The sequence below is a fragment of the Tursiops truncatus genome, chromosome 1, assembly GCF_011762595.2.
Source record: "Tursiops truncatus isolate mTurTru1 chromosome 1, mTurTru1.mat.Y, whole genome shotgun sequence".
NCBI lineage: Eukaryota > Metazoa > Chordata > Mammalia > Artiodactyla > Delphinidae > Tursiops > Tursiops truncatus.
The window spans coordinates 82,812,788-82,837,610 of NC_047034.1; the positions used below are offsets into that span (position 1 = coordinate 82,812,788).

Sequence of the window (24,823 nt, forward strand, 5' to 3'; positions counted from 1 at the left end):
ACAAACTACGGATGAACTAAGGGGCCACATGCTTCCTGCTAGATCTCTTCAAACTAATAACCTTGCCTAGTGCTTTTCAAAAGGAACTAGAGTCAAAGAGGTTAAGTAAACTGAAAAGGTATTGAATTAATGAAGTTAGTATTTTCTCTCCTCTACAGTTTTTTACCTGCCTATTGGTGATATTTGCTGCTGAAATAACCACTGGAGTATTTGCTTTTATAGGCAAGGATGTAGTAAGTAAATATTACTTATAATTGTTTTTTAACGATGGTTAAAGTGTTCTCTTTACGGCAAAGGTCATGAGAATATTGGTACCCACAGTGATATTCCAAAGCCAAATAACCGCCACAATAATCGTTTATGCAGAACTTTTTAACCTAGGAGTGTGGTGTGGACTTTCATTAGATATATAGAGGGGCCTATGTTTTTTTGTAACAAAAGGATCTCTAATTTAAGATGATCCTGTTTGGAATGTGGGAGGAGTTAGATTGCAGATATGAGAAAGAAGGATGGGGAAGAACACGCATTCTCATCCCCTGTTAGCCTGTCCTTTGTCCTTAGGGTTTGGCCTGGGCAGAGGCCAGGCCATCCTCAAAGACTATAGGCAGCCTCCTGCGTGCCAGTGAAGCCAGTTTAAGATTTTTGCTCAAACTATAGGTGAGCAGAATAGGTTGTCAGGAGAATCCACAGAGGAAGGGGTCTTTTTAAGTGTAAACATGCAGTGGGGAAGAGAGGAGTGAAATGGAAAAGGAGGAAGGATGGAATCTTAAGTTTACTGGATTTTACATAAATTCATGTGCTATCAATATTGTGTTTATGAACTTATTTTAGATTTTAAAAATGGTAAACATGTAGAATAAGTAATGTCACCTCCTCTGGAATTTGTCTAAAGTAGCTGGTTATATTTGTAGGTTAGAGGAATTGGATCTTATGACTTCTTGAGAGCCTATGGATTTGGGGATCACATGCAATTATACTAGAAAAAGCATTCTCTACGTTTTCTATGATATTTGAATGCTGGAACAGTTTTCCTTGGTCGTGAACACCTTTTAAACCATGTCGTGAAAAGACTTGAGTACTTGTAACCAATGGAGTCCCAAGAATGCATAGGTTTCTACCCTGGCTGTGCACCAGAATCACCTGGCTGGGGCCCAGGAATCTGGGGTTCAGCTGTTGCTGATGTCCATTCAAGGTTGAGAACCTCCACTCTAAGAAATCTTTCTAGTCTATGAAAATTCTTCTTGGTTAATCTATCCTTCCATCTTCAGAAGCATATTAGAAACTCCAGAATCTATAATCTGTTCCATATAGGCAGAATTACCCTTAAATCCAGATAAACATATGGAAACGCCATATTTTTGAAGGGTAGGGAAGAGGGGCTTTATTCTTGATGAAAGGGGAACGTTTGAAACTTCTCACTCACGTCTTCTTGTTTTCCTGGTAATTTTTCAGGCTATACGACATGTTCAGACCATGTATGAAGAAGCTTATAACGATTACCTTAGAGACAGGGAAAAGGGAAATGGGACTCTCATCACCTTCCACTCAACAGTAAGTGACTTTACTTCTTCCTTAAAATGGAATCTTCTAAAGATTATACATGAGCCAGGTTCTCTCTAATCACCTAGATTAAAAATAAATTGAGTGAAGCCAGGCAACTGCATTACATGTCTGCCTTCGTGGGAGCCACGGTTTGCATTATGTGTAGAACCTAGAAGAGAAAGAGGCCTAACACAGAGTCGACAGAAGGAAGTCAGGACATGCACCCAAAGGGACAGAAGCGCACACACAAATAAGAACATCGAGAAAGCCGCCCAAGTAAATATCAGGTTCTCTCAAGAGTGGCCTTGTGGGGCTTCCCTGGTGGCGCAGTGGTTGAGAGTCCGCCTGCCGATGCAGGGGACACGGGTTCGTGCCCCGCTCTGGGAAGATCCCACATGCCGTGGAGCGGCTGGGCCCGTGAGCCATGGCCGCTGAGCCTGCGCGTCCGGAGCCTGTGCTCCGCAACGGGAGAGGCCACAACAGTGAGAGGCCCGCGTACTGCAAGAAACAAAAACAAAAACAAAAACAAGAGTGGCCTTGTGATGTAACAGAAACAGCTGTGACCTTCAAGACAGAAAAGCTTATCTCTAGCTGCAGCTGTGCCATGGAACACTTTGTGACCTGAAGCGAGTTCCTTGCCTTCCTGATCCTCACTCAGCGCCCTCAGTTGTAAAATGAAGGGGCACATGAGACAGGCACGCTGCTTTTCTCCCGGGACATCCTGTGAGAACGTGCTGTCAGTGCAGTGTTCTCAGCTACAGGCAGTTCATCAAGGAAGGCTCCCCGGGGGAGATGGGCCAGGCCAGTATCATCCTGATTTCTCAACCCCTGTCATATGGAGAAGTAGCTATGAACTCCTGGCCAGGTGTTTTAAGGTAGCCCAGTTCTTGTCTGTCACAGGTCTGTCCTGGAAGGTGCCAACCATTTATCCTGTTCAGCTGCAGCTGCCCCAGGGACAACAGACAGCACACAGGTTCCTTCGTCTTCGAAGGGCAGCCGTAAGGCAGGACACCTGTTGGCTGGCCAGTATTCAAGCCCCAGTCTTTTAGCCCCTGGGGTTTACTGTGGTCACTTCTCCTGTCCGTCCCAGGCTCTCCCCAGTTTATGAGCCTTTCCTGAAGCTCATAAAACTTTAGTTATTCAGCAAGGCTGAAAGGAAGAATCTAAAGACCTAACTCCTGTCTAAAAACAACAGTTTACACAGGCACTGTGAGCTAGCTTCTTGCCTTGTTTGCATTGCCTTCAATCACCTCCTGTCATAAAACTTGGACAGATTTGGTGAAGTCCTTTCTTGCTTTGCTAGCACGACTCTGTGACTCTTCATACTGTCTCCAGAACGGCCTCTAGGTTGTAGTGTCAGGCCTCAGAGCTGTTTTGCGGCCTCAGCACGCCCAGTCCTTAGCAGTGATACCCGGACTTGTAGCTTCAGCTTCTCCCTCCTTGTGCTAAAAGCTCTTTTCGGACTCTCTAGTTTCAGTGCTGTGGGAAAGAAAGCTCTGAACAGGTCCAACCGACCTGCCCAAAGGAGCTCCTAGGACACAAGGTAAGCTTCTCTACCAGGTTCCTATCCTGCCCGCGGTGTTAAGATGGTTCTTGCCCTTGGGGTGGAGGGGTGATTCTGGGAGGCCCTCTGCCAGTGGCTTCTAGCCTCAGCTTTATTCTAGGCAGAATAAGTGAGGCAATGATGAGCCCCAGGCTCCTGGTACCCTGGGGAATAATGGTGTGCTGACTTGCCAGTAACGATGCAAATGCAGTGGCATTAATTAAGCTCACCAGGGCCAGAGGTATGCACCCTAAGGACGTTGGCCCGTACCCTTCCAGGGGTGTCATCGCACTGATAAATGCTTCCTTTATTAAGTGCTGCGTGGCAGGCACGATGCCAGGTTCTGGAAACTCTAAGGTGAAAAACACATGGTCCCTGCCTCAGTGGCCTCACAGACTAGTCAAGGGAGCTGCTGCTTGACAGAGCACAGTATCTGTACAGAATACAGTGGAGTCAGGAAAGCTTGCAGAGGATGGATCCTTGAGCCAAGTTTTGACAAAGGAAGGTCATTCCAGGCCCAGAAAGCAGCAAGAACAGAAGCATGAAATTCCAGGACTGGAGGAGAATCGGGAGTCCAGAGGGAATGGTGAGGGACATTTTTGAAAAGGCAGGCAATGGCATGGTTTTATACCTGGAAGTTTGGAGAAGCCGTTGCTTTTAGCAGAGGATTAACATAATCTGTTTTACATTGTTGAAAGAGCACTCAGGCTGCGGGGTATGACTGGTAGAACAGAAGGCTGGAGACCAATGGAGGGAGGCCGCTTAGGTGGCACTTATGTTTTTCCTGGTGAGAGAGGATGAGGAACTAGAGCAAGTCACGTACCGTGGGGAGGGAGAGGAGGCGACAGATACAGAGACGTCCAGGGGTAGAGTCAACAGGCACAGGTGACTGACTGGGTGTGATTGGGGAGTGAAAGGGAGGAAGCTAAGACTTCAGATGCCTGCCTGGCTACAGAGAAGGAGAGGCTGAGTGTGTAGGAAGGAAAGGAGATAAGTGACAGCACAGGCTTCCTGAGGAGATGAGAGAATAAGATCCAGAGCCAGTAAAGGGGTTGACTTTCAGCAGAGCAGGGCACTTCTTTGGCTTTAATGAGAAGGAAGTAAGAAGCAGTGTGCCTTTCTCATCCGCATGCTCACTGCCTACAGCAGCACCTGCCACCGGATGAATGGAGTGTGTAAGTTTATAGGTGCAGGTGAGGAAGGTTGGAAGAATTTCTACAGCTTGACTCCAATAAGTAAGGGAGCCACTATCTAGAGCAGTGGTTCTCAACTTTTACCAGAATGTATTGTAATTATTTTTGTGAGTCTGTGTCCTTCTCTAAACTGTGAGCTCCCTGAGGGCAAAAGTAACCATGTCTTATTTTCTCCATATCCACCATGCCATTCTGGTGACTAATGCAAGGCAGATGTTCAAGAAATATTTGTTGAATGAATGAATGATGAATGAATGAAGTATGACAGGAGATGTGAGGATAGCAGTAAGAGTTTTATATAGCTTAGGTGGGTATCAGAGACAGCTGACCATTGACAAGTAAAAGGACCTGGGCAGCCTAAGGACAAAATTGGGTTGAGAGAATACCTCTGTATTTAAGAGGACCAAATAGAAGTTGGAGAAACTAATTGCAATTACAAGTGATCTGTTCTGCCCCCTGTCGAATATTCCTCCATCCGTGAAGGTTCTTTGGACCTACACTGTACAGGTCTCTATGGGACACAGATGAAAGAATAGGGCCACCCAGCCCGGCCACCATAGAAGAGAACAGTCCTCCAACCCCCAACACTTGGCTTTCCTTTGTTAAATTTGAATCTATACAGACTTTATAGCTTCTTACTAGGTGATGCCTACCTTATATAGTAAATTGGACTAAGTATGTAGAAAGTCTTTTAAACTATAAATGACAATCCAAAAGCAAGGGGCTATTATTTTGGGGATATTTTACTTTTTTTTATTTGCTGAAAGTCAGAAGAGGCCCCAAAGTTTTAATGCCTCAGGTCCCAGAATAGCTTCATCCAGCCAGGTTTCAGGGCTTTGAAGCAGCCATTGGCCTAAATAGGAAAATTCCACCAAAAGGAGAGTATTGTCATTTTTCCCCCAAAAACACTTTTGCTTTAAATTTATCAGAGTGATATCTGGGAGGAATGGTTTAAATATGAACAGAAGCTGACATGGGTTAACTCTCACAGGATGCTCTGTAGAGAAGGAAAGGATTGGATCAGGGTGATGATTCACACATACCACCAGCTGTTATTCCTGACTTCTTCTTTTCCAACACAGAATTGCATTGATGAAATTGAGCGCATAATCAGTGTTAAGCTCCAGCTCATCGGAATTGTCGGTATTGGAATCGCAGCCCTCACGGTAAGAAAGTTCCAGAACATACCTTCTTTGACACCTAAGAAGCCTTGAACCTTTGTATCTTGTTTCTCTTCAAGTGTGATATGGCAGTATCTTAGGAGAGATTTTTCGTAAAAGACAAAGATGTTTTTGACAGCATATCTAAGAACAAAGCTAATTAGATACATCAATACTTAGTTCTCTCAAATATGATACAAATTTCAATGTTAAGCTAATTATGACTTTGAGTTTATCATTGCAATAACTTCCCATTTTAAGGTCACCAAGCTTAAACTAGATGAGTGATTTTTAATTCTGGGTCTCTTCCTTTGTTAGATATTTAAGACAACATAGATTAAACTCTCTCACCTATGATTTGCAGAGGTAGCACAGTGTAGTGATTAACAGTGCAAACTCTGGCATCACACTGTCTGGATACAACTGCTAGCTCCACTACTTACAAACCCTGGGGTCACTGGAAAGTTTCTTAATTTCTCTGTGTCTCAATTCCCTCATCTGCAAAATGGGGATTTTAATATATCAACCTCAGAAAAGTGTTGTGACAATTAAGTGGAATAATACATATAAAGTATTATTAGGAATTAATTCATATAAAGGGTCTGGAACATAGCACTCAATAAATGCTAGCTCTACATAGAATCTGAGTGTTCCCAAGCCCTGAATCCAGGCGAACTATATATGGAAGTGTGAAGCATAGTGCATCCTTGCACCTGTAGGTAGCTCAGTACTTCTAAAGTACAAAAGAAGAGTGTGCAAGAGTTCATAGGGGCAGAAGGCTATGGTAAGTGTAGCAAGAGATGACACTGGAGAGGGTTATGAGGGTCCACATAATTGTGTTCTTTGTGTGACTTTTTGATAGGTTGGGCTTTATCCTTAAGGTAGGGGGGAGCCACCCAGGTTTGGAAGGACCTGTAGTGCAGTGTGGAGGTAAAGTTGGAGGGAAGTAAGATTGGAGTCAGGTAAGCCCATAAAGAGGTGATTCCCATTGTCCAAGGGCTGAGTGATAATAGTTAATGCTAAGATAATACTTACCCTCTAGCCCTCCTATGTAGATTAATTCATGGCCTAAGCTGAGGCAGGGGCAATGGAATTGTGAGGAAATCAATGAATTGGCAGTTCTCAGGGGACACACAATCATCTTCCCTCCTTTCTGTATTTAGAGCACAGAGGGCTGGGGCAGTGGGTGAAAATACTATGCTGAGGACCTCTGAATCCAGGGTCTTCTCTCAGGCCCTCCCCACCCGCCCTGGGGCTAGCCTGATGGCCAGTCTGCGGCTTCCCAAGGACAATTCTGAGGCAGATGGTTTGAAAATGTTCTGCATTAACGGAGGTATCAAATAGATGCTCCCAACAATTCTACAGTCTCAAGGAATGAGCATTCTAGAAGTGGTCACCCCTGACTCATGACAGTGGCAGGATGAGTTTCTTTCTGAGGGGATCCCTTTAGATACAACGAGGTCTAAGCAGGGGTTGCATCCAACCTTACAACCACGGAAAAGGGAAAGGCCCTGTGTTGGCCATCTTGCCTCAGAAGAAACGCCCAGAGTTTCTTCTTTAATTCTTTTCTTCATAAGGTAAGAGTTTCACAATGTAATCAGTTAACAAAATGTCCATTAGGTGTCTCCCCTGCCACACACTGGTACTGAGTTCTGTCAGCCAGAAGCTTGGATCCCTGATCCCAGCTATTCCCTTAAGTCTGCCCCTTCCCCTCCAATAACTGATAACACATGCCTTTTTAAATTCAGCATTTACAGATCCTAGTCTAATGTAGGATGGGATTGAGGAGAGAATCAGAGAGATATGGTACTGATTTCTTTGAACAAACATTGAGAGTAGTCTATGAACAACGCACCTACAGATAGCATATCATAGGCTCTGCAAAATTAATAGGAGAAGTGATTGAGGACAAGAAGGATTTTTTGGCATCCTTCTATTCAAACCATTTAAGTAGCTATTAATTTTGCTAAATATTTGTCTTTTCAAAGAAGCATCCAAGTGGTAGAAGATGTCAGTAGTACCATAGTACAAACACCACAATTTATGCTTTGGTAAAACTATTGAGTTAAATAATAAAGCATCATGTACACTTAAAAATGAACTGGGAATGAAGGGATGCTCCACTTTTTAATATGTGGTCACTGTTGCAAAAATTCAAAGCTTTGCCAGCAATAGAAAACTATTTAGACTGCAAGTGTATTTAAACAAGTGGTTACAAACACATTTTCCAAAATAAAAATATAAATGAGAGAGATTGGTTCAAGATGGTGGAGTGGAAGGACATGCACTCACTCCCTCTTGCAAGAAAACTGGAATCACAACTAACTGCTGAACAGTCATCAACAGGAAGACACTGGAACTCACCAAAAAAGATACCCCACATCCAAAGACAAAGGAGAAGCCACAGTGAGACGGTAGGAGGGGCGCAATCACAGTAAAATCAAATCCCATAACTGCTGGGTGGGTGACTCACAAACTGGAGAATACTTATACCACAGAAGTCCACCCACTGGAGTGAAGGTTCTGAGCCCCACGTCAGGCTTTCCAACCTGGTGGTCTGGCAACGGGAGAAGGAATTCCTAGAGAATCAGACTTTGAATCCTAGCAGGATTTCATTGCAGGACTTTGATAGGACTGGGGTAAACAGAGACTCCACTCTTGGAGGGCACACACAAAGTAGTGTGCACATCAGGACCCAGGGGAAGGAGCAGTGACCCCATAGGAGACTGAACCAGACCTACCTGCTAGTGTTGGAGGGTCTCCTGCAGAGGCAGGGGGTGGCTGTGGCTCACTGTGAGGACAAGGACACTGGCAGCAGAAGTTCTGGGAAGTACTCCTTGGCATGAGGCCTCCCAGAGTCTGCCATTAGCCCCACCAAAGAGCCAGGTAGGCTCCAGTATTGGGTCGCCTCAGGCCAAACAACCAACAGGGAGGGAACCCAGCCCCACGCATCAGCAGGCAAGCAGATTAAAGTTTTACTGAGCTCTGCCCACCAGAGCAACACCAAGCTCTACCTACCACCAGTCCCTCCAATCAGGAAACTTGCACAAGCCTCTTAGATAGCCTCATCCACCAGAGGGCAGACAGCAGAAGCAAGAACTACAATCCTGCAGCCTGTGGAACAAAAACCACATTCACAAAAGATACACAAGATGAAAAAGCAGAGGGCTATGTACCAGATGAAGGAAAAAGATAAAACCCCAGAAAAACAACTAAATGAAGTGGAGATAGGCAACCTTCCAGAAAAAGAATTCAGAATAATGATAGTGAAGATGATGCAGGACCTCAGAAAAAGAATGGAGGCAAAGACTGAGAAGATGCAAGAAATGTTTAACAAAGACCTAGAAGAATTAAAGAACAAACACCTAGAAGGATTAAAGAACAAACAAACAGATGAACAATACAATAACTGAAATGAAAACTGCACTTGAAGGAATCAATAGCAGAATAACTGAGGCAGAAGAACAGATAAGTGACCTGGAAGATGGAATGGTGGAACTCACTGCTGCAGAACAGAATAAAGAAAAAAGAATGAAAAGAAATGAAGACAGCCTAAGAGACTTCTGGGACAACATTAAACGCAACAACATTCGCATTATAGGGGTCCCAGGAGGAGAAGAGAGAGAGAAAGGACCCGAGAAAATATTTGAAGAGATTATAGTCGAAAAATTCCCTAACGTGGGAACAGAAATAGCCACCCAAGTCCAGGAAGTGCAGAGAGTCCCAGGCAGGATAAACCCTAGGGGAAACATGCCAAGACACATAGTAATCAAATTGACAAAAATTAAAGACAAAGAAAAATTATTGAAAGCAACAAGGGGAAAATGACAACATACAAGGGAACTCCCATAAGGTTAACAGCTGATTTCTCAGCAGAAACTCTACAAGCCAGAAGGGAGTGGCATGACATATTTAAAGTAATGAAGAGGAAGAACCTACAACCAAGATTACTCTACCTGGCAAGAATCTCATTCAGATTCGACGGAGAAATCAAAAGCTTTACAGACAAGCAAAAGCTAAGAGAATTCAGCACCACCAAACCAACTCTACAACAAATGCTTAAGGAACTTCTCTAAGTGGGAAACACAAGAGAAGAAAAGGACCTAAAAAAACAAACCCATAACAATTAAGAAAATGATAATAGGAACATACATATGGATAATTACCTTAAATGTGAATGGATTAAATGCTCCAACCAAAAGACACAGGCTCACTGAATGGATACAAAAACAAGACCCATATATATGCTGTCTACAAGAGACCCACTTCAGACCTAGGGATACATACAGACTGAAAGTGAGGAGATGGAAAAAGATATTCCATGCAAATGGAAACCAAAAGAACGCTGGAGTAACAATACTCATATCAGATGAAATAGACTTTAAAATAAAGAATGTTACAAGAGACAAAGAAGGACACTACATAATGATCAAGGGATCAATCCGAGAAGAAGATATAGCAGTTATAAATATATATGCACCCAACATAGGAGCACCTCAATACATAAGGCAACTGCTGACAGCTATAAAGGAGGAAATCAACAGTAACATGATAATAGTGGGGGACTTTAACACCTCACTTACACCAGTGGACAGATCATCCAGACAGAAAATTAATAAGGAAACAGAAGCTTTAAATGACACAATAGACCAGATAGATTTAATTGATATTTATAGGACATTCCATCCAAAAACAGCAGCACATGGAACATTCTCCAGGACCGATCACATCTTGGGTCACAAATCAAGCCTTGGTAAATTTAAGAAAATTGAAATCATGTCAAGCATATTTTCTGACCACAACACTATGAGATTAGAAATCAATTACAGGGAAAAAAATGTAAAAAACACAAACACATGGAGGCTAAACATTACATTACTAAATAACCAAGAGATGACTGAAGAAATCAACGAGGAAATAAAAAAATACGTAGAGACAAATGACAAGGAAAACACAACCATTCAAAACATATGGGATGCAGCAAAAGCAGTTCTAAGAGGGAAGTTTATAGCATTACAAGCCTACCTCAAGAAACAAGAAAAATCTCAAATAAACAATCTAACCTTACACCTAAAGGAACTAGAGAAAGAAGAACAAACAAAACCCAAAGTTAGTAGAAGGAAAGAAATCATAAAGATCACAGCAGAAATAAATGAAATAGAAACAAAGAAAACAATAGCAAAGATCAGTAAAACTAAAAGCTGGTTCTTTGAGAAGATAAATAAAATTGATAAACCATTAGCCAGACTCATCAAGAAAAAGAGGGAGAGGCTCAAATCAATAAAATTAGAAATAAAAAAGGAGAAGTTACAACAGATACCGCCAAAGTACAAAGCATCCTAAGAGACTACTACAAGCAACTCTATGCCAATAAAATGGACAACCTGGAAGAAATGGACAAATTCTTAGAAAGGTGTAACCTTCCAAGACTGAACCAGGAAGAAATAGAAAATATGAACAGACCAATCACAAGTAATGAAATTGAAACTGTGATTAAAAATCTTCCAACAAACAAAAGTCCAGGACAAGATGGCTTCACAGGTGAATTCTATCAAATATTTTGAGAAGAGCTAATACCCATGCTTCTCAAATCCTTCCAAAAAATTGCAGAGGAAGGAACACTCCCAAACTCATTCTATGAGGCCACCATCACCTTGATACCAAAACCAGACAAAGATACTACAAAAAAAGAAAATTCCAGACCCATACCACTGATGAATATAGATGCAAAAATCCTCAATAAAATACTAGCAAACAGAATCCAACAACACATTAATAGGATCATATACCATGATCAAGTGGGATTTATCCCAGGGATGCAAGGATTCTTCAATATATGCAAATCAATCAATGTGATACACCATCTATTAACAAATTGAAGAATAAAAACAATATGATCATCTTAATAGATGCAGAAAAAGCTTTTGACAAAATTCAACACCGATTAATGATAAAAACTCTCCAGAAAGTGGGCATAGAGGGACGTACCTCAACATAATAAAGGCCATATACAACAAACCTATAGCAAACATCATTCTCAATGGTTAAAAACTGAAAGCATGTCCTCTAAGATCAGGAAAAAAACAAGGATGTCCACTCTCACCACTATTATTCAACATAGTTTTGGAAGTCCTAGCCATGGCAATCAGAGAAGAAAAAGAAATAAAAGGAATTCAAATTGGAAAAGAAGAAGTAAAACTGTCACTGTGTGCAGATGACACGATACTATACACAGAGAATCTTGAAGGTGACACCAGAAAATTACTAGAGCTAATCAATGAATTTGGTAAAGTTACAGGATACAAAATTAATGCACAGATATCTCTTGCATTCCTATACACTAATGATGAAAAATCAGAAAGAAATTAAGGAAACACTCCCATTTACCATTGCAACAAAAAGAATAAAATACCTAGGAATAAACCTACCTAGGGAGACAAAAGTCCTGTATGCAGAAGACTATAAGACACTGATGAAAGAAATTAAAGATGATACCAACAGATGGAGAGATATACCATGTTCTTTGATTGGAAAAATCAATATTGTGAAAATGACTATACTACCCAAAGCAATCTATAGATTCAGTTCAATCTCTATCAAACAGTAATATAGATCAATGGAACAGGATAGAAAGCCCAGAGATAAACCCACGCACCTATGGACAACTAATCTATGACAAAGAAGGCAAGGATATACAATGGAGAAAAGACAGTCTCTTCAATAAGTGGTGCTGGGGAAACTGGACAGCTACATGTAAAAGAATGAAATTAGAACACTCCCTAACACCATACACAAAAATAAACTCAAAATGGATTAGAGACCTAAATGTAAGACTGGACACTATCAAACTCTTAGAGGACAACATAGGAAGAACACTGACATAAATCACAGCAAGATCTTTTTTGATCCACCTCTGAGAGTAATGGAAATAAAAACAAAAATAAACAAATGGGACCTAATGAAACTTAGAAGCTTTTGCACAGCAAAGGAAACTACAAACAAGATTAAAAGACAACCCTCAGAATGGGAGAAAATATTTGCAAACGAATCAATGGACAAAGGATTAATCTCCAAAATATATAAACAGCTCATGCAGCTCAATATTGAAAAAACAAACTACCCAATCCAAAAATGGGCAGAAGACCTAAATAGACATTTCTCCAAAGAAGACATACAGATGGCCAAGAAGCACATGAAAAGCTACTCAACATCACTAATTATTAGAGAAATGCAAATCAAAACTACAATGAGGTATCACCTCACACCAGTTAGAATAGGCATCATCAGAAAATCTACAAACAACAAATGCTGGAGAGGGTGCAGAGAGAAGGGAACCCTCTTGCACTGTTGTTGGTGGGAATGTAAATGGATGCAGCCACTATGGAGAACAGTATGGAGTTTCCTTAAAAAACTAAAAATAAAATTAGCATATGACCCAGTGATCCCACTACTGGACATATACCCAGAGAAAACTTAATTCAAAAAGACATGTGCACCCCAATGTTCATTGCAGCACTATTTACAATAGCCAGAACATGGAAGCAACCTAAATGCCCATCGACAGACGAATGGATAAAGATGTGGTACATATATACAATAGAATATTACTCAGCCATAAAAAGGAATGAAATTGGGTCATTTGTAGAGACATGGATAGATCTAGAGACTGTCATACAGAGTGAAGTGAGTCAGAAAGAGAAAAACAAATACCGTATACTAACGCATATATGTGGAACCTAGAAAAAATGGTACAGATGAACCGGTTTGCAGGGCAGAAATTGAGACACAGATGTAGAGAACAAATGTATGCACACCAAGGGGGGAAAGGGGTGGTGGGGTGGTGGTGTGATGAATTGGGAGATTGGGTTTGACATGTATACACTGATGTGTATAAAATGGATGACTAATAAGAACCTGCTGTATAAAAAAAAATAAAATTCAGAATTTCAAAAATATATATATATAAATTAGATCTGGGATTAACCTGAAATATAAAATTCTAAAACAAGTAGTGTATTAATCTTTTATAATTATTAAGAACTGCCCTATAAGCTAGAAATAGAGTCATTTTCTTAAACCAGAGTCTTGCTATTTTTTAACAATAATAAAATAGGAATGTATTTTAAGCAGTTAACGGAAGTCTTTAACCAGTACCCATAATTAAGTAGCACATATAAAAGTGCCACTTATATTCAGTAATTATTGCTTATAATTATTTGTCAACATGAGTTAAACATGCAAGCAGTTTGCTGGCCTTTTTTAAAAATCAATTTTCATCATTTGAAAGTCATTAAGTGGTTCCTTCTGTTTCAGATCTTTGGCATGATATTCAGCATGGTCCTTTGCTGTGCGATACGAAATTCACGAGATGTCATATGAAGCTACTTCTACATGAAAGTTGTAATCTAGAGCATACAAATGTCACAGGAGCTGTCTCCTGGCTCATTTTTAATATTCAAAGGACATTAGGATCTAAAATAATCTGCTGTTAATTGTACATTTGCACATGTATGTATGTTTGGCTCATTACTGGTTTACCCCTTGAGTGAATGCCTATGTATGTTGACTGAAGCATATTCATGTGTGATCTGCATGTTTCTGGTATATGCATAATGAAATCTGTTTGCTGGGAATTCCTGATTCTTGTTATGTGAGAGAAACACATATTTAACTCTCAGAAAAAGATCAAAAAGCTTTGATAAACTTTAAAAACTTGGTTATTTAGGAAAAAAATATGATAGTGGGTCAGTTTCTCAGACTCTAGCCATAGGAAGTTAGATACAGAGAATTCAGGGATTTCTAGTTTGTGGAAGCAATAAGCTATAGGAATTGAGAGATCATGGTGCAGTGTTAAAAGTAACTGTGTTTGGGTTAGGTGTAAGGGTTTCCTGGGATTTTTCTTATATACATACTCTCCCCAGAATTCAGGACTAAACACATCTGTAAAACTAAATATAGCTTGGAAAATCTAATTTGACTAAGTCATACTTTCCTAGTATTTAAAAAACAAAACAAAACAAAGAAAACGTTGCTCTGGAAAGAGGTGTCACACAGACAATCACATGCCCTATAAAACTGAGTGTTTTTAGGACTAGAAAGAAAATCTTTTAACAACTTTTGAAGGAAATATTTTTGTTCTTATATAAAGACATTTAAATATTGCTTTATGACTTTCCTTTTCTGACTCTTCCCTGAACTACTGTAACCCCCCACATACACAAAAGGGCTTTTATCTCCAACTTTTCTGTATTTCTTCAGATGTAAGCATAGAAAGACTAAGGCAAGAGATCTGGCAGTTGCGAATTGTGGGAAAGAGAATTTTTACTGGCACTGTATCTTTGAAATACCTCATAACTTGAGTTTACATATTTTCCTAATTTTTTGGTATTTTTCTTATTTATTCACCTAGAGAATTCTTCTTTATAGATTAAAAACTACAGTTTTTGCCACTTAAAATATACTATATCATGAGCATCCTTAGCCAAACCAAAATAAAGAAAAACATCCTCTCCTAGTTTTGTGCACACAAGAGAGACAAGCTAAGGAAACAAAAATACACACACAACAGAAATATGTTCCTTCTGTGCAGGTCTCCTATAAAAATAAAATGTTTGTGTTCTTTATGGTCTTGACACTTCATTGTAATCCCAAATTTACAATTTAAATTGACATATACGTCCATTTTTAAATAGCAACTTGGTACATTTAGTAAATCATGGATTTTTAAAAATTACATTTTAAAAGGCCACACAAAAATGAAAGTATGGGGGACTTTTGGAAACCCCCAAGTAAGTTTGTACTCATGTGAGAACACAAGTCTTTGGGTCTACACTAAAGGAGAGTGTGCACTCCGAGAAAGTTCTACAAAACATTTTGCTGAGAACACGTAACCATTTGAAATAATCTCACTCCCATAGGGAACCACATTTCTCCTGCCATACTTGCTATTGCTACTAACTGTGGAGGAAGATTTCTAGAAAAAAAGTCAGACTGGAAGCAAGCCAAAAATTTAATTGTGCATGGCTACTTTGCTGTGTCTGTAGCTAACAGAAAGACTATTTTAAGAAACTCAATAGATGTTTCTACCCTGGTAGTTGAGAAGTAGAGCTTTTTAAGTAAAGAACAAAAAGCCACCATCTCTCCTGGTGGCTTATTTCACCTGTCTGCCTGAAGACAGGAAACAGGCTTAAGGGCATACTTAGGTTTCTTCCAGCTCAGAATCTTCTGGGATTCAACAAAAGTGAGTTTCATTCTATATCTGAATTAACCTTAAAGAAGTGTAGCTAAAAGTGGAAGAGTAGAGACTTGTTCCATATGTGATTAAAGTGTGACTTTTGGGAGTAATTTTTCTAAAATATGTGCCATGAGTAAAATTAGAGAATTTCATCTCTGAGTGAGGGAAGAATTACATACATATATATCTTGAATCTACATATGCATCTTGAATATATATCTCTTGAATATATACATGTATAACTTGAACATATGTATACATGTGTGTGTATATGTATATGTGCACACATACATGTATACGTATATGTGTACAAATATATACACACACGTATAAAGTTTTGATTATATCTGTTTATCTGAACTAATTTGAGATCAGGCCCAAAGATTTTCTTAAATGTATGGTGCCAAGGCACAGAATTAAAACTTCTTGATGAAATATTTTAAGTTATTTCAAATTAAATTTTCTATGTACCAGAATTTCTTGTTTGATTTATCTTAAAATCCTGTTATATCTTTATACACACTCATTCAACTTATCTAAATGCCTGTCAATCAACCCAAATAATATGGTGAAAAAGGAAAGAGTAGTAACCTTTCTGTAGTGTTACTAATAGGAGCTGGGCTTAAAAACAACATGCTAACAAAGTTATGGCATATAGTTATGTTTCAATTAATATTGTTTCACCCAAATTACACCTCTTTTCCCCAGAGTAGCTCCTTTGTCATCCATAGTACAACCTGTAAAATTACACACTGATACAGAGGCCAGTGTAACCGCCCGTGCAGTCACCAATGACAGGTGCTCTCCTTTCCCCTGTGAGCAGTGCCAGTAGCTTTGGTGTGGTGAGAACGAGGATCCTGGAAAGATGGCAATGAAGGAGATAGCATATTTTCCCTTCTGAAGTAAGTTTATCAGAGATTAAAAAGAAGAGACCCCCCTCTGTGTCATGGGTAAAATGTGGTTTCCATGGCCCCAAGGGCAGCCCTTGAGTATTTAGGAGGTGCACCCCAGCTTTCCCGGTTCACCGCTCCCATGTAACTACCAGCCCCTATGATTTCAGCAGCCCCATTTTCCCCACCCCTAGGAGGGAGCACTAATGAACCCTTGAAGCTAGTCACTTAACTACATCATCTTAGTTTGGCCTCATCAAAATCAAATTTGTGTTAAGGTATACTTTAAGACAGATAAATGGTTTCTATTTTCTTTCAACATGACTTTTTTTTTTCTATAAAATGTAAGGTACTGTATGTAGGTGTCTTTTGAAAGGTAAAAAGACTACAATGCAAAATGTTGTTATTAATCATTTTGTTGGTTTTCTCATTTTAAAAACAACCACTAAATACATTTCAGGAATCCACTATTCAGATGGCTATCTCCTGGGGACATGGAATACATGAAGAATAGAAGTAATATGTCCTGAATGTTGCAAAGCAAAATCTATGATGATTTCACAAAGTTTTTAGCTAATATACCAGAAACACTCCAAAATTTTGGTGTTGTTTTTGTTTTTGTCCTGTATAATTTATGATGGTTTTACTTATATTAAATAGAAGAAATTTAAATTAAATTAAAAGAAATAACCAACAAAGTGCCTAGCATGCCTGGCACTGATGAATATTATTACCTATTGTTACAATTATTATGTTTATGAGTTTTTGTTAATTATAAATCAAACGTGTAATTGTGTATAACTAAAGATACTTCTGCATGATACCAAATACCTATTTGAACACATTCATTTGCTGAATTAATGAATAGTTTTTTTATATATTTCCCAATTCTATTTTAATTTAAAGACTACATATCAAGAGCCATAGCTACAGTTCCTATAGTTTTCCCTGGGCCTGCTCTGCCTTGTAAGATGCAACCCATTCTAATATTAGAATTGTTTTCTTATTTTGTTTTGGAAATACTATTTTGTACACTTGAAAAAACTCTTTATAAGAATGCTGATATGCTAAGATGAACAAGACAAGTCTCTGTCCCCAAGGAGGTTAGAGTGGAAAAAAGGCAAGTATAATTACCATGAGGTAAGTGCTATGATAATCATTAACCTGGAGTGGATCCATTCAGCCTTGGGAAGGATGGTCAGAGGAAAGAGGTTTACTGAATTTTGAGGTCACCAAACTGAGTCCTGAAGAACCCATACAAATGAGTCAAGTAAAAAGAAATAGAGGTAGAAAAGAAAAAGGGATTACTGAGGAACAGTATGAAGAAGGCCCTGAAACAGAGAAAGCATGGAAACATTCAAAGAGGGAAGGTCAAGAACTGAGTTGATAAAGGGCCCTGTTAAACTGTGCTAAGAAGTCTTAGGTTTGTACAGAGGTCGTTGGGAAATTTTTAAACAAAATCAAATTAATTTGATTAATTGATTTTAATCAAATTAATTTTTACAAAATCAAATTTCATTCTTTTAAAGATTACTTAGCTTTAGTATAAACAGTGATTGGAGGGCAAAGGCCAGAGTCATGAGGATTTCTAACTAATGAAATGCAAATTCTACCAAGAAGTAGTAGACAGATGCAAGAGAAATTGAGGGAAAGAGGAGCCTAGAGCCATGCCTAGGTTTCTTGGCAGCTGGAAGATAGTGGTGTACAGGAGGAAAAGCAGATTGTACTGATGATGCTAGTTGGAGATGACTACAGGACATCCAAGAGGATATATAAACAGGCACTGGATACATGACTCTGAAGCTCGGGAAAGAAGTCTAGACTAGAACTGTAGTTGAGGAATCTGCAACATAAAAGTAGTAATGCCCAGATTTGAACAATATGAGCCACCTCTCATATTTAAGATCTCAGTGATAAAGTTTAAAAAATTATAATCTCCTACTCTAGGAAGATAAAAGCCCCAAACAATTCTTTACTCCCCATGCATTTCTTAATCTCAGACTGGAGTGTCTCTTAGCTACCTGCATTCCTTCAATAGCTGCCATCTAAACTGTCTTTTAATGCAATGAGTGTAATTCCTTAGGAAAACCAAGGTTGAATGAATACAAATTGAAGTTTCTCATATGCTCTACATTGAACAGTGTCCACAAGGTCAACAGGACACATAAGATTATCACAACAGTAGCCCTTCCTTCACAAAGTTTATAACCTTCACCCCTACAGCACCAAGCAAAATTACATTCCCAGAAGGAAGTATAGTCCAGAACTATATTACTGTTGCCTGCTAAACACCATAGCATAGATTTTGAGTCATCTTAGAGAAAAAGGGTATAAAGGCATGACAGGAGAAAATGTTGACTTCAGCCTCATTAGGACTGGTTATAAATGCCATGAATGTATTACATTGAGACTCCAGATATGTGACCTCCACTGGGCCCTCTAGGGAAGCAGAAAGGTCAGGGAAGATCAGGACTAAAAATTGTCCTGAATATTGGACTATTAGCAAGTCTTTGTTGACCTTATTGAAAACAGTTTCAAGGGAAGATAGGAGTGGAAGTCAAATTGTAATGGGTTAGGAAGACGATGAGAAGTGAGGCAGTAAATATTTAGTGTAAGGGTCTTGCTCTGGTCTGATTGATTCTCCCTAAAATTCATATGTTGAAATCCTAATGCCCATTGTGATAGTATTAGGAGGTGGGGCCTTTGGGAAGTGCCTAGGTCATGAGGGTGGAGCCCTCATGAATGGGATTAGTGTTCTTATAAAAAGAAACCCTACAGAGATCCCTTGCCCCTTCCACCAAGTGAGGACACAGTAAGAAGGAGCCAGCTCTGAAGCAGGAAGAGCTCTCACCAGAACATGACCATGCTGGCACCATGACCTTGAACTTCCCAGCCGGAAGAGCTGTGAGAAATAGATTTTTGTCATTTATAAGCTACCCAATCTGTGGTATTTTGCTATAGCAGCCCAAACAGACTAAGACAGGGCTATTTCACAAAGAACCTGGAATAAGAATTCAAGGAGAGGGGTAAATAAATATAAGGTTGCACAGGGTCGAGAGAGAGCTGTTTGCTTTTTTTTTTTTTTTGGATGAGAAACCATTCAAGGATGCTTTATACTGAAGCGAAGGAGTCCATAAAGCAGAAGTAAGAGAAGATAGAAGAGGAAACAGCAAGGTCCTGGAGGAAATGGAGGATGGGATGAGGAGCATCTTTTTAAACTAGTGGAAAAGATGCTGAATCAATCAGTAATTTTCAGTTGAAACAGTATCAGAAACCCAACTCTAGCTTAAGCAGAACAGGAAAGTTATGACTTCTTTAAGGGTTGAAGCTGGCTTCAGATTAGACCTACTGATATCAGAAGGTCTCCCTTTCCTCACTCTCTTGTTCTTCTCTGGGTTGGCTTTATTCTCAGGCTGGCTGTTTCTAGGAGATGCCAAGGATGGCTAGCAGTGGCTCTAGGTTCACATTCTAGCAGCTTAGAAACCCCAACAGGCCAAGCACTCCTCTTTGTCCAACAGTTACAGTTAAAGCCCTGAGACTGACTCCTACTGGAAGAGATTAGGTCATATGTCCACCCCTTAATCCATCAGGCTTGGTTGAGCTTAAGTAGCATGCCTACCTCCATCAGCTCCACTCAAACCATTTGACTTGGAAAAGGATGGGGGGAGAGCCCCCAAAGGAAAATCAAGGTGCAGCTACCAAAAGAAGGGACATGGATGTTAGCCAGGCAAAAATGGTAGGTGAAAGGAGGGTAATAGAAGTAGAGAAAGTGAGACAGAGTTGTGTTAAAAGATAAGTAAGAATTGGTCAAAAGAAATGAGAGGGTAAGGAAGAACCCAACACTGAACATTAGAACTAGAGTGGAAGATACCATGATATAAGAATTTTTATGGCACTTAAACTCAGACTTGCTGCTCAATAAACGGGGGAGAGGTAATTTCTTATATAAAAAACAACTTTAAAAAAATTGAGGTATAATTGACATACATTATATTACTTTCAGGTATACAAGATAATGATTCAATACTTGTAAATATTTCAAAATAATCACCACAATAAGTCCAGGTAACATCTGTCATCACACATAGTTACAGAATTTTTTTCTTCTGATGAGAACTTTTAAGATTTACTCTCTTAGCAACTTTCAACTATACAACACGGTATTACTAACTACAGTCGCCATGCTGTACCTCGCCATGACTTATTTATTTTATATCTGGAAGTTTTTTCCTTTTGACTCCCTCCATCCATTTCACCTACCTCCCCACCCTTCACCTCCGGCAAGCACCTACCTGTTATCTTTTTCTATGGGCTTTTTGGGGGTTTTCTTTCCACATATAAGTGAAATCAAACGGCAATGATTGGCAGTCTTCCTCCATCTGACTTTTTCACTTATAATACACTCGGCGTCCATCCATGTTGCCGAAAATGGCAAGATCTCCTTTTTGTCTGCTGAGCAGTAGTCCATTATATATATCTACCACATCATTAACCATTCATCCATCAATGGACACCTAGGTTGTTTCCATATCTTGGCTATTGTAAATAGTGCTGCAATGAACTTAGGGGTGCATATATCTTTTCCAGTTAATATTTTCATTTTCTTCAGATAAATATCCAGATGTGGAATTGCTGGATCATATGGTAGCTCTATTTTCCATTTTTTTAAAGGAAACTCCATACGGTTTTCCATAATGGCTCCACCAATTTATAACCCCACCAACAGTGTACAAGGTTCCTTTTTCTCCTTGTTATTTGTTGTCTCTTTGATAAATAGCTATTCTAACAGATGTGAGATGATATCTCATTGGGGTTTTTATTTGCATTTCCCTGATGATTAGTGATATTGTACATCTTTTTGTGTACCTGTTGGCTGTCTGCATGTATTCTTTGGAAAAAATGTCTATTCAGGTCCTCTGCCCATTTTTTAAATCAGGCTGTTCATTTTTTTTTTTTTTTTCGATGTCAAGTTACATGAGTCTTTGTATATTTGGGATATTAACCCCTTATGGGATATATTGTTTTCAAATACCTTCTCCCATTTAGTAGGTTGCCTTTTTATTTTGTTGATAGTTTCCTTTGCTGTGCAGAAGCTTTTTAGTTTGATGTTTATTTATTTTTGCTTTTGTTTCCATTGTCTGAGGAAACAGATTAAAAAAAAATATTGCTAATACCAGTGTCAAAGAGCATACTGCCTACATTTTCTTCTAGGAGACTTATGGTTTCAGGTCTTATGTTTAAGTCTTTAATCCATTTTGAGGTGATTTTTGTATATGGTGTGAGAAAGCAGTCCAGTTTCATTCTTTTGCATGTAGACATCCAGTTTTCTCAACACCATTTATTGAAGAGACTGTCCTTTCCCCATTGTATAGTCTTGGCTCTTTTGTTTTATAGTAATTGACCATATATGCATGGTTTTATTCTGAGCTCTCTATCCTGTTCAATTGATTTAGTGTCTTTTTTTAATGCCAATACCATACTATTTTGATTACTATAGCTTTGTAATATAGTTTGAAATCAGGACGGATGATGCTCCAGATTTGTTCTTCTTTCTCAGGATTGCTTTGGTTATTTGAGGTCTTTTGTGGTTCTGTACAAATTTTAGAATTGTTTGTTCTAGTTCTGTAAAAAATGGCATTGGAATTTTGATAAAGATTGCTTTGAATCTGTAGATCACTTTGGGTAGTATGGACATTTATTTTAACAATATTAATTCTTCCAATCCATGAGCACAGACTATCTTCCCACTTACTTGTGTCTTCTTCATGTTCTTTCATTAGTTTCTTATAGTTTTCAGTGTACAGGTCTTTACCTCCTATCTATTTTTGATGTAATTGTAAATAGGATAGTTTTGTTAATGTCTCTGTTAGTTTTTTACTAGTATATATAATGCAACTGATTTCTGTACATGATTTTGTATCCTGCAATTAGTTCTCACAGTTTTTTGATGGAGTCTTTAGGGTTTTCTATATATAGTATCATGCAGTAGTGACCATTTTACATTTTCATTTCCAATTTGGATGTCTTTTATCTTTTTCTTGTCTACTTGCTCTGGCTAAGACTTCCAATATATTGGTAAGAGTGGATATTCTTGTCTTGTTCCTCTTCTTAGAGAAAACATTTTCATCGGTATGATGTTAGCTGTGGGCTTGCATATATGGCCTTTATTATGTTGAGGTACATTCCCTCTAAAAGAGAATTTCTATTACTAGCAGCATCCATTTAGTTATGAAAGAACTCTTTATATTTCAAAGTCAAATGAGAAACAAGAGGGACTCTTTTTAAAGAACTGAATCTCAAATTCCTCTGCCAAAAACTGACTTATTAAACTTCAGGTTGAATTAAAGACCAGTTCAGAAGATGTTCCAAAATTTCCATCTTTCTCTTCTCACACAAGCAATAATTCTTCACTTCCCCATCTCTAAGTTCTCTATTCATTCTCCCACTTCTAAACCCAAAGAATACTAATACATTCCAAAATAGCATTTCCATATACCCAAGTTTCTGGATCTAGCTGAGGTAAATTTTTGGTCATGCCAATTCCTAAGCTCTTTTCTAAGTATTCTTTGCCTTGGACAACTCCATTTTCAAAAGTAGTTTAAGATAATTTATACATGCATCTAATCCAAATAGACTGCCTTCAGTGGAAAGAAACAAGCAGTCTCTAATGCACTCACTCTAGGGCTCCATGCTGATACAGGCCACCACACCCATGTCCAGGCCTAGCCTCCTCCCTGAATGTTGAGGAAGCCCATTTAATGAATGTCTTCTGAGTTGGACTGTTTATAAGGGGCCTCACTGAACCCCATAGGCTTTCCACAGCTCAAGTCCTTGGAAAACATTTTTCAGATTCTGTGCAAGTCATGTGTGATTAGTGCCAGTTACGTTTGATTAATCAAAAATCTATATTTGGTATACAGTTTTCAGAGGGAATGTTTTAATTCTACAGCTTTAAGTGTCCATATTGTCAAGTGATATGAGAACCCAAAACCCCAGATTAATATTTGGAGATCATGATAACATTGACTTCACATGTTAAGGTAAGAATAATGTGGATTCATGACTTTGCATATAAATGTACAACTATTCTGTCCCCATTGGCAGAGCATGGGTTTGGTACTAATCCATCTACACCACCTTAGCATCCCCCCTTGGACACTGTCAGCCTGCAGGCATTTACAACATGCCCAGAAGAATGCAACCAATGACTAGGATATAACAAAGACAACTGGCCCTGCTGACAATTGATTTTCACCCAATGGCAGCAATTTGGATGGAGAGAAATGGAAAAATATAGGATAAGTCATCTTTTATGAGGTCAAGTCTGCAGGACACTAGGTCTGTCTCACTTCACGCAGCTATTGAAACCAAACTCAAATGAAAGAGTACCTAAGGAAGGAAGAGAAAAATAAACCACTCTCTAAGCACATTTACTGGAAAACAGTGTTTAACTATTGAAGGTTTAGGTTAGAATTTAGGATGATTCCTCTCTGTTAGATCCCTTAGCACTCTACCACTATTCCTAAAATCTTTCATAATCATACTAGTTTTTCATGACATCGAAAGCCAAAACAGCATAAGTTGCTGGAAAGTGTCTCAAATTACCTTAAAGACTACAAAGGATTTAGACTTCTACATGTAAAATGATCGTGGCCTCTTTTCTAGGCTTTTGGAGTATAACTTTCATAAGTCAGTAGGCCCACCAGAGTAATTAAATTAAATAGATTAAAATATACTGTTTACTGAGTTTTGGTGAAGTTTTATCTTGTGTATTTGAATGACAGGATAAAGTAGTATATTGCAAATTTCATATATTCCTTACTCTCTCTCTCTACTCCAGCCCCGTTTCAGCCTTTGGAAGTAGGTGTCTCCAGTACGCTGACACCGTTTGTTCCTTCAGCCGTTGACCACATTACTCTGTAGCTTTCCCATATTCATTTTCTATGTCAAGACAAACCTCGTGGCCCTCTGTTAAGACAGCCTGATTAACGCTGTCTTTCATTAGTATTTCATGTTCCTGTTCTCCATTTTACCTGCACTCTGCCCTTTCATGTGGAAACCATCCTTCATATGAGCTGGAAATGCTCTTTCACTCACCTTCTCTTCTAAAGCCCTTAAGCTCGCTAATGCATGAATGGGTATGGGTATGGATGAAATAGTACTCAAACGTACACATGGTGTTGTGAAATATATCGATATTTTATTAGTTTTATTCCAGGTAAACACATTTAACCAAATTGCAAATTACATCACAATTGAAG

At 39.0% G+C, this 24,823-nt stretch overlaps 1 protein-coding gene across 7 annotated transcripts in view; it reads left to right on the plus strand.

The window, feature by feature from the left end:
• Window positions 1-16,148, plus strand: part of TSPAN2 (tetraspanin 2) — a 41,879-nt gene extending 25,731 nt beyond the window's left edge. For 4 of the 7 annotated variants that reach the window (XM_033861395.2, XM_073809254.1, XM_073809244.1 and 1 more), the window contains 5 exons: window positions 159-233; window positions 1,453-1,551; window positions 3,014-3,085; window positions 5,361-5,444; window positions 13,752-16,148. In XM_033861395.2, coding sequence (XP_033717286.1) covers window positions 159-233; window positions 1,453-1,551; window positions 3,014-3,085; window positions 5,361-5,444; window positions 13,752-13,817 — 396 coding nt within the window. In that variant the 3' untranslated portion in view covers window positions 13,818-16,148. The remainder of the gene's footprint in view (window positions 1-158; window positions 234-1,452; window positions 1,552-3,013; window positions 3,086-5,360; window positions 5,445-13,751) is intronic. The other 3 variants (XM_073809251.1, XM_073809250.1, XM_073809249.1) reach the window with 2 other exon arrangements.
• The last annotated feature ends 8,675 nt before the right edge of the window (window positions 16,149-24,823 follow it).